General features: G+C 50.8%; 1 protein-coding gene across 4 annotated transcripts in view; it reads right to left on the bottom strand.

Moving 5' to 3' along the window:
• Positions 1-2,552: 2,552 nt before the first annotated feature.
• The window catches only part of WDR59 (WD repeat domain 59), a 52,612-nt gene continuing 44,417 nt past the window's right edge, over positions 2,553-10,747 (bottom strand). For 2 of the 4 annotated variants that reach the window (XM_064519405.1, XM_064519407.1), the window contains exons 21-26: positions 8,857-8,969; positions 7,609-7,756; positions 7,444-7,516; positions 5,966-6,149; positions 5,387-5,529; positions 2,553-4,303 (exon numbers count right to left, since the gene is read on the bottom strand). In XM_064519405.1, the coding sequence (XP_064375475.1) occupies positions 4,068-4,303; positions 5,387-5,529; positions 5,966-6,149; positions 7,444-7,516; positions 7,609-7,756; positions 8,857-8,969 (897 nt within the window). In that variant the 3' untranslated portion in view covers positions 2,553-4,067. The other 2 variants (XM_064519406.1, XM_064519408.1) reach the window with 2 other exon arrangements.

The raw sequence follows: 10,747 nt of genomic DNA, 5'->3' as shown, positions 1-10,747 counted from the left end.
CAGCATCAGGGACGCAGCTGGGGGTTGGCCAGGCCCGGGGCCAGCACGAGGGACTCGGCAGGACGGTGCCGCTGGGGTTTGGGCAGGATCAGGCCCCGCACTGCTGGCACGGGCGACGTGGCTGCAGGGGAAGGGGCTGATGCAGGCGCTGTGGGTAGCCACAGCTGCGGGTAGGTTTTCCCTGACACCTTCCGCACCGTCACCCTCCCTCGTACCTCCACCAGCCGCTGAGGACGGGGGATTAAGCTTCCCCCGCGCTCTAGAGGGAGACGTCCAGCAAGGAGGGCGAAAGCCATTCTCCAAACCTGGGGGCAGAGCAGACGCCGTGCTCCTTACACAGAGAACCTGTATTTTCTCTGCACGGCCCAAAAAGGGTTTAAAAGCTGACAGCGACCTTGAGGGCAGAGCGGGCTGGCAGGGGAGTTTTTGGTTTTAACCATCCTCGAGAAAACCTGCTCGAATGCAGCTGTAAGAGCCCTGCACGTGCGTTAAGCAGGGAGCTGTTACATTTTCACAGCAATTCCTACTGAAGAGCTGCTCCGGGTCAGCCCAAAGATCTGTCGAGCTCAGCATCTTCTTTTGCAACGGCTGGCAGCGGACGGGTAGGGAAGACCGTAAGAACGGGCTGATGGGGCAGCGACACCTCCCAGCGCGCTGCCAGCTCGGGGACCCGGGGGCAAGGCTCTCCCAAGGCGGGGGAGCAGCGTTCACAGCTCCGGCTCCGTTTCCTCTATGGACTTGTCTACCTGAACGCTCGTAAACCTGCAGAGGCTGCGATGCTCCGAGGGAAGCGGTTTCACCCCCTTCCTACGCATCGTGCGAGGAATGCGCTCGCTCGCTTGTTTTCAGCTGACTATGAGCTAGTTTAACTGAATAGCCCCTAGCTCCTGTGCCAGCAGAAACCGTGAATTGCCCCACTCTGCAGGGCCCTGCCGTGTTTCTCCCCTGTCGCATCCCTCCCAGCTGCAGCACCCTGGGTACCGAGTCGTCCTTTGGATGGACACATACTGCAGCCCTTTGCTTTCCCCTGAACAGCATCGAGGTCCGCAGTTGTCTCGTGGGGATGGGAAAGCCAGAACCGTACCAAGATGCAGGCGCACCAGATAGTCACCTGGTGGTATTTTCATTTTATTCTCTGTTTTCCTCATCACCAATATTTGCTTTGCTTGTTTTGACTGCTCTGGTGTCCCGAGATCTGGTTCAGCGCAATGCTGGTGCTCTCTGTGCTGAGAGATTCGGGTCCCGCAGCCTGCCCGGGACACGCTACTACCCCTTCCTCCCCTCCCGCGACAGCGAGCGCCCTCCCAAACTCACTGCTCTGCTGAGACGTCGCCAGGTCTCTTGGGTTAGCTGAACGCTGGGGCTGCATTCTCTAAAGCCTGAAATTCAGACAGGATTTAAATTGTGGCCAGATTGTGAAGCTTTGTGCACTTCATCAGGTCACTGCGAACAGCAGGTGGGCAAGAGGACAGGAATGACAGAGACACTGGTGTGGGTGCAGTAGCATGCCCCTTTTCTGAGCAGTTATTCCAGACGCGGGTGTCAAGCTAAGGGAATGCATTTCAGGTCTAATCCAGCTCCATGCAGGTGGGAATAAGACATTCCCGTTTCTCTGCTATAGTCACTTCTGCGTTGAGCAAGATCACTCCCAAAGCAAACACGATGCAAGCAAACACGACGCATGCTGCAGGGTATGAGACAAATGCTTGCAGGGAAAGGGAAGAAATCCACCTACCCCCACACAGTTGCACAAACAGCCGTGGCAAGGGCTTTTCCGCCTTCCTCTGGAGCATCAGTCATGCTCCACCTTGAAAGTATTCAGATACTAGAGACATGCTGTAATGAACTGTAATAATGCACATTAAGTGCCATTATCTGTCAGTCTGTCGCCTTAAATGACAAGTCTCCTTTCCCTTCCAATCTACGTGCACACTCAACCATGGAAATGAAAACATTCCCGAGCCGAAGGGCTGCCACACACGAAGGCAGCGGGAGGGAGCCCTCTCCCTGCAAAGGGAGCTCACTGCAGAGAGCACCCTTGCATGGCACGGAGAGAAATCCCACCGTGCAAGGGCAACGGCACAAGACAGAAGCCGCGCGGGCCCGTCTCCATCGTGGGAAGGCTGGCGGCACAGATACCATCTGGAGTCCGAGCTGCGAGACGCGAGGTTTGCCAACAGCTCAGAAACCGCGTGGCTTCGTTTTGCAAGCGCTGCATCGCAGCCTGCCTCGGCTGGGCAGGGCGGCACGGGGCACGGCCGAGCCCCCATGCCGCCGCGTCGCTCCCGGCCGAACCCGGCCCCTCCAGCCCAGCGGCAGGGGCGGTGCGAGAGCCAGGCGGGGCGGGCTGAGGGTCCCGGCGGCAGCCAGGGAGCCCCCGGCTACCGCAGGTCTCTGCTGCCACCGCGCGGCACCAGCATGAAGGGGGCCCCGCTCCGGGGCGCAGGGGAGCGGGGAGGGCGGCGCTGGGTTGCGCAGGGAGGGAGAGCTGCTCAGGGCTCCCTGCCAAGGGAGAACCAGCACAGCGACAACAGTTCACATGAGAACAGCGCTTAAAAAAATAATTTTAATGTTTAAGATACACCATCTGTTTATTCGACAGCAGGATCCCACAGCCTGAGTTAGCACGAGGGTTTGGAGAGGGCACAGCACGTGGCCCTGCTCGGCAGGCGAGCGCAGGGGGAAGGGGTAACTCCGGCGGGCCAGTCCCTGACCACGCGTTTGCCCAAAATGAGAGCTCAAGAGGGAAGCCTGCTCAGCAGAGGCACGGGCTGCCCGCCCCGTGTGTGCACGCAACCGCACGCACAGCGGCGCGACAGCATCCTGGCAGCCGGCCGGCAGAGCCTCACAAAACAGACGGCCCGTTCAAATACATTCGCAGATCGAAGCACCGCGGAGAGAAGAGGTGCAAACCTCTCGCCTCTGCACGTCCCACCACCCTGCGGAGCCCCTTCTCCCCTGGAAACGGCTGCCTCCCTGGCCTAGTCGCTCAAGCACACCGACAGCGCTCAGTTTAGGCTGTGAATCTCAAATTACTCCTTGATATCCCCCATACGAACAGCCTGGAGAAAACAGTCAGGAGTTTCATGGACTAGAGCCTCTCCCTTGGGTTTTCTGGGCAAGGAAACACTCGCACTTGTTCCCTGACACACGAGAGACCCAGGCCCGGCCCGGAGGAGGCAGCGTCACCATCCATGGAAACGCCGCGTGGATCCAAAGATCGAAAGGCAGATGGCCTTTCCCAGTCACCAGGACGTGTCACCGACAAGGCAGGGACAGGCAAGTTAAAGTGCATTGCATCACCCAGTCAGAACAGCAAAACAGAGACACTTCAGGAGTGACACTATTAAAACTGCTGGAAGAAAACAACTAATCCTAGCGATTTTGGCCACACGGCTGGGCTTTTCACACCAGCTGCAGATACTGACCAGTGAGTAGGAAGCTATTTAGGAAATAATCCTGAAAAATGTAGTTTGATTCTTTTGCTTTATGGGATAACCAGAACAGTGTAAACAGCAAAATAAGGACCCTGTTGCTTCTGTAAGTAACTCTGAGCAAGTCCCACAGACTATTTGCTCTTCAAACCCAGTCTGTAATTAGCCTTTACAGCTCACTGTTGCCTGTGAATTATTTCCACCTTAACTGTGCAAAGACGACTCTCTATTTTGCTCACTTTCTGCCCCTGTCAGGAGGCATGCGGAAAGACTATGTAGTTGAAGCAAGTTTGGCTCTGCCAATGTTTTCCAAAGGAACTTTCTAACACCCCCTCAGCCCCCAAAAGACTAGCCAATATTCACATATCCTTCTGCAGGAGAGAGTGATTTTTCTGGTCTGGCATCCATCGCCAGCAATGGACACAGGGAGTTTGGTCAAATCAGTCCAAAAGCAACCTGGGAAGTGTTGGAATACTGGAAGCACGTGTAAACGTCCCTGCGGTTCACCGCCAGGAAATCCCGCTTCAGCTCCCTGGAGCATCTCCTCCAGACACCATGGAGCAGAGCTGATTCAACATGGCTTGGGAATTAAATATCAGATCCAGTTCACAGGCATTCTGCTCTCACTGCTGTTCAGAACGTGCTCTCGAGCAGGCAGTGGCACCCACAGCCCGTGGGGCACACTTCCTGGGTGCGGAACCACTCCATCATGTGGCTGGTGTGTCCTCCGTGTCCGCATGTCAGGCAGAAGTTGGAGGAGCCTCGCACCGCCACGTGACAGATAGCACACTGGAACGTGAAGCCCTTGCAGATGGCACACTGGGTGCCTCGCACCTCGCTGCGGCAGTGACTGCAGTACACACCGAACTCTGGCAGGAGGAAAGAAACGGAGAGCAAGACAATCAGCCTGGCAGAATTGCAGACAAGAACATCCTCCATTCAACAGGTATGGAAAAGCCCCCTGAACCCACTGCCCAAGAGGTTTGCCTCAGATCAGCCCAGGAGGGATCCCCCTTCAGGGTGGGGGAACAGCACGTTTTACAGATCTCATTTTGCTCTCCGAAGAGGAGCAAAGAGATATCACCAGCCACCATTAATATGGGCAGTGAGTGTGCTGGGACACAGACTGGCCCACCAATTCCCCTGATGGCTAAACAGCTGTCAACTGGGAACGTCTCAGATTTCTAGCTTGGGACACACTGACACATGCCATGGAGATGAAGGCTTCCAGCTGTTCTCATCTGCATCACACATCTCTGAAGTGCAACGAAGAACAGGATCAGCCTTTGTTTCTCATCATAGAGAGAGTACAAAGCACACTCAATGGGGATGTTATCAATGCTGTGACCACTGGCCATGGAGGAGCAAAGGCAATGGTGGAAGTCACCAATTTTCACACGTTACAAGGTGAGACAGCATAACAAGAGCTAAACAAGCAACCACTGCTTCTCTGGCATCCTTCACCTGCTTCTCTCCTCGCAGGCCAAGTGCATCTTTTCCCAGAGGCCTAGTAAGAAGACATTTTAGCAACTGCCCTTGAGCGGCAGGTCTGGGCAGCTACATTGCTGAAAATAATTTGGGAGAAACATTTTATTTGCCTATTTCCTGTCTACCTCACCCACAGCTAGAGATCTTGCAATCTTACATGTGCGCTACAAGAACACCTCAACCCAGAATCAGACACTAGGGTAGTGCACGCCTGTGCTCCTATTTAGAGCGAATAAATAGCCACCAGCATAATTAGCCAAACATCTCCAGATTAGCATGTGTTCGCAATTTGGCTAGAGAGATGTTACGGTCTACAAAGCCGCTGATAGTTTGCTAGTAGAGCTGACCTCTGGGCAGACTAATAGGCAATTTTCATCATGCCCACGGCCTGCTAGCTCCCAGACCCTTGAGGCAGAGTCCCGACTCCGCCTGGGCAGCTGGAGCGAGCAGAAGCCTGCACTCACCGATGCCTTTGTGGGGATCAGGAGGAGAAGAGACAAACTTTAGAACCTCAGCCCGCTTCTCCCGCAGGCCCCAGCGATAAAGGATTTCTCCATAGCACTTCTTAAAGTCATCAAACTGCTGAGTGTTGGCAGGGTCCAGGAGCCTGCGGAAACAAACTGCATTGTCATCTGCTTGACTCACTCTCCGAGACTCTGGTTGCAATACTCTTCCCAACGATGGCTACACAACCAGCTCGCATCACTAGAAGAGCGGACTATTGCTTCTCATGTGTTGCTGAAATACTATAAATGCACCGACTGGTCTGCCTTTCACCTGTGCTATGCTCAAGGGTATGCCAAATGGGCTGACTCCTCTGGGTGTCTCACCGCAGCCATCTTATAGATATATCATGTGCAGTCCCAACAGAACTGATCTGCAGTATGAAACTCCTCCAAATTACTCGCTGAATGAAAAGGTCTAGAGCAAGCTTGTTACTTCCCTTCTGCTAGTTTTCACAGCACCAGGGGGGAGCTGGCTATAGACTTTCAGTTGACTTGGGCATGGAGTCACATATCCCTGAACAACATGCTATAAGCTACCTTTTGTTTTTCTCATGTTGATCCTTCTCACGCTCCCGATGATCAGGATACATTAGATTTCCGTAGCGGAAGTCATCTGGAGAAGACTCGCACCAGGGAGTGGAGGCCTGCTCTGTGTCTTTGTTTGCTGCAGGCATCAAAAGATGATGAGCATACCGCAAAGCACAATACTCATGAGCACAACCTTGTCAAAAGGGGGGGGAAGGAGATGCAAAAGTCAAACCTAAGAGCGCACACTCAGGTTTTCTAAGACACCGTTGTATCACTTTCCGCACTCCTACAAACACTATTCCACCTCAGAAAACTAAGAGCCAACCTCTCTACTTGCCAATGCTTCTCCTGGTGATAGCATGGGAATGGGGTTCATCAGTCTAATATGGAGGAATCCCTTTCGCCTTCCACTTCAGTTAAAAACTACTCAGGCAATTCCATGGAGTTTGCTTGGGAAGGTTATGCCAGCCTGGGCTCCTCTTCCCCAGTCAGGGACGATTTTCATCACCAAGACGGCTGTCATGAGGCTGCTGTTACGTAAAGGGGCCTTGGTCTGTAAGGCCTTGCCCTGGGGGCAGGGAGAAGACGGCTATTAAGTGCTACAGGACAACATCAGCTCTATTAACCTCTGTTCTGCACTCTTCCTCGTGTCATAGATGCTTTGATACTACACTGAAAGGCTGCAGATTTGCTGCTAACAGGCTGATGCTGCCCTAGGCTATGCATATCACTAGGAATCAGTAAGCAGCTTTAGCTCTCTGACCCAGGCACCCTTAAGAGTGACTTATCTTTGATACATTTACAGCTCAGCAAAAAAAGTCCTTAGGCCCACAGGTATCCATGCCACCAATGACCCAGCCTTTCCAACTGCTGATGTTTGACTTCCAGCAACAGGAGAAAGCACAGAGATCTTTTTTCCCCTTGAAGCCTGCACAATAGGAGAGAGGAAGGTCCTCTAGCAGCATCCTACCAGTTGAAAACTATGGCATCACTGCACAGAGCTAACAGTCTCAAACTGTGCAAGCGCTAGGGCAGCGGAGAGCTTATGTCACCAGACAGCAATGAGGCAGTCACCCCGAGTGCTAGCTATAGCCAGCCTGGAAGCAAAATGGCACAAACTGGTCTCTCTCTACTTGTTTTCAACCAGAAAAGGTGGCAGTAGGAGCTCTTGGCTCTGGATTGATCTGGCATCCAAGGGCCTGGCTTGGCACATCTAAAGAGTTTCTAGCAGTTCCTCCAAAGCTCAGTCTGACAGAACACGCTACAGAAGTCAGAAGGGGGAGGAACATGGGACCATCAACATGGTTACAGCAAGCTGTGCTCGCTTCTGGCCAAGAAGTCGCATCAGGTACCCCATGCGCCCAGCCGCCGAAAGCACCTGCAGTCACTGCCAGTACTAATTCCCCTTCTTCCCCACCACAGGAGCCATCTAAGACCTAGGCCAGCAGGGAGGCAGATTCCTCTCTTTATTACCCCAGTCTCTGTACCTATGCTCCAGCCTCCAGTGCCAAGTCCGGGATCTGACATGCTGGAACAGGAGCCAGAAGAAGTAAAGCTGGGCTGTTGAGGTGGAAAGAAGAGGAAATCATGTCATCTACATGACAGATGTTCAAAGATTTTAAAGGCAAATAGGAAAGAAATGGCTATCATACGTAGCGACTGTGGGAGGCCAGGTTGGAGGCACGCTGAGGAAAGGGGCCATAGGAGTTTGGGCATCCTTGTAGCCTGGATTGGGCTTCAAACACGCTGCATAGCATAGCAAGGGTCTGCACATCATGTAATTGTGAGTAATGAGCCAGCCTGGGAAAGGAAAAAGACAGAGAGAGTATAAGACTGAGCAGAGCTCAGTGGAAAAAGCATTGAGAATCCAGTGCAACTAACTTCAAGTCTGTTGCATAAATCAATTTTGGGGACATTACTGCCCACAGGAGGCATGTGCACTCTGCAGAATTGGGTTGTCTTTTCAGTCACACTTCTGAGAAGCCAAATCCTCATTCTGATAACACTCATGGTCTAACGGGTGGGAGAAAGATGATTCTGAACATCTAACCTTTTCCTCTTATTCCTCTGCAGTACTGGTCGGCCCAACTATCTCAGGTTTGTGCAGCTTCAAGAACAAGGACCACAAAAGCAATTTTAATTGAATGTAAATCTGGAGCCATTTTACTCACTCCCAGGCACAATGTCTTTTTGAGAAGACCCTCGACACACAAGCATCATGCATCTAGATCACGAGGCAAAACCCCACCAAAGGTTTTCTGAATTGCTATGAAGACTGAGAGCAACTAAGAACTGTGCTCCTCTCCCACCTCTGCCTCACAGCAGCAGAGGGCTAGGACAAGCAATAGTGCGTAAAGCACATCACACAAATCCCATGCCTCTGAATGGAACCTATCAACAGATAATGTCAGTTACTAATTATTGCCCCTCCTGAACAGATTCACTGGCAGGAGGACACTTGTGCCTAACACTCATCCGAAGAGATGAGTGGAATGATTTCTCAATATGCTATATGGCAGCAGTGAATCTCATCTGATGGTGAACCAAGCAGTTGAACCAAAACATTCATTTAGGAGGTGATGAGTGGAAAACCAAAATCTTTACTTCTAAATCAGGCCTCGTGGACATGCTGCAAAGCGGAGCTCCAGCCACACCTCACTCACTGCTCCACCTTAGCTGAGGGACAACCAGCTGCTTGATAGGAGGGCAACTGTTGCCTCCTATTTGCCATAAATTGTACTTGCTGCTTCCCTCCTTGACACATCTCAGGCTTGAGAGAGAGGAAATACAAATTGTGGCAGGGCTCTGAGTCTGAAATGATGCCATGCAATGTACACAGTTAGGAAGGCTCTGCTTCAGAGAACATTTCCCCATTCCCTCCCCAGCTTTCAGAGACCTACAAGGATTCCAGTAATTGACGTCCAAATGGATGTTGTGCCCAGGGTATCTCCAAATCTGGGTCAGACTTCGGTCCAAGACAGAGATCAGTGGCTACCATGGCTAGTGACCAAACCTGGTAAACACAGGAAAGAAAAGCATCAAACCTACAATTAGAAAAGGAAGAAGCCAGTCTCCCAGAGTTTCAGTGTACACAAATTTACTCATAGATAGATAATAATGGAGCTCTTCTATAACAGGTAGCAGTTCCAGCCTCTGTGTGGTGGACAATATATAGAATAATGTGAACCAGAGTAAAATGCTCTCTGCCACACTTGTTTTGAGGTTAGATTAAACTGATCTTTAGTGTAACAGACCTATTAGTGCATTTTATATTCACAGACCTCAGAAGGGTTTAAATTTGATACAGTTCTTGTGTTCAGAGATGTCTGGTGGCAGAAAGTTTACTGGTGAATCCTTACTTGCATAAAAAATACCTGCTGATTCACTGCGAGTGTTACTGAACACTTCTGTTCTCCTAGTACAGCTCATTGTAGACAGGAGTACAGCTTGCTGTTTCTACCCCAACAGTTTAACTATTTCATATGCCAAGTTCCTCCTTCATTTATCTCCTTCTCCTCTGAAAACAGTTCCCTCTCTTCGGTCTCTATACCACTGATTGTGTGTGACCACATTAAATCCAAAACTGTTTTTTCTGCAATACTTTATTACGATGGAGCAATTAGTACATGCTATCCAAGGAAGAACAAAGCTCCCAATTTGGCATGAGAAAAGAACAGGAAAGGAAAAGAAGTGTGGTGCTGGAAAGAGAATTAGAGAAGCAACAACTAGGGTTGATAACAGAAAAGTAGTAGAGAAAAAGGAAGTGCTCCAAAGAAGAACATCCAGGAACAGTAATTCCCCAGCTGCTCACTGTGAACTGAAGAAAAAGCAGAGAAGCTGAAACAAGAACAGGCCTGAGTACAAGAGAGCACAGAAAGACAGTGGTAAAGATGCCCCTTCCTATGCTGTTATAGAGCAAGTATAGGTCCAGGTCAGCTCCAGGCTCCAGGCTGGCTAGGAACAAGGCAAGCTGCAATACAAGCTAGAGTTACATGAGGCAGGGAAAACAAGGAACAGAGCTATCACAGAAAATCTTGCTGGAGTTATCCCAGTAATTAGTTTTCCCTTGACTAGTTACTGGATCTTTTAATATTTTGAGCAAATCAGGAAACACACAAACTGGCATTCAAACACTAAAAGTAGCCTCACTAGGTCTCATGCCTAAATGTCTTTTTTTTTTTTTTTTTTTTTAATTCAATCTATGGAAAAGTTTGCCCACAAGACAAGGAAAAGTCTGAAGTAGCTAACAGAAGAAACTAGATATCCTAAAGTCACTGCCCAAGCTTTAGTCCAACATGGGCAAACCAGACTGCAAAATGAAGTGCAAACAGACCTAGCTTCTCTCTGCCAGTCCAGCAGAACCTACCATGGAGCTAACAATCTCACAGTAAGGCAACAGTTTGAGTTTATTTCTGCTTAGATCAGGCAAGTCCATGTCTGTTTCCTGCCCAGATCTAGGGAGAGCCAAATGCTCAGGAGAGGTGTGCAGGCTCCTCCAGCAGCACTAGCCCACTCCTGTCTCTTTCAGGCACTCCTGAGCGCTGTCAAATGCTCTGCACATTGCAATGGACTGGTCATCTGCAAAAGGATGGGCCACGATAGCCATTTTTCTCACATTACTAGGTGAAGGTACTTTCCCAGTCCATTTCTGCAGCTGGGTCTCCAGACTCAGACTGTAAGCTGTCTTGAGGGGAAGCTAGCTGCAGTTAGCACCCACTGCCAGCACAGATGAACGCTGAGCTAATTACAACAGTAACAATTACGTAAGTAAGACAGAACCACTGATCAAAA

This window comes from Dromaius novaehollandiae, chromosome 13 (genome assembly GCF_036370855.1).
Source record: "Dromaius novaehollandiae isolate bDroNov1 chromosome 13, bDroNov1.hap1, whole genome shotgun sequence".
Taxonomy (NCBI): Eukaryota; Metazoa; Chordata; class Aves; order Casuariiformes; family Dromaiidae; genus Dromaius; species Dromaius novaehollandiae.
This window is presented reverse-complemented; position numbering and strand designations above follow the sequence as displayed.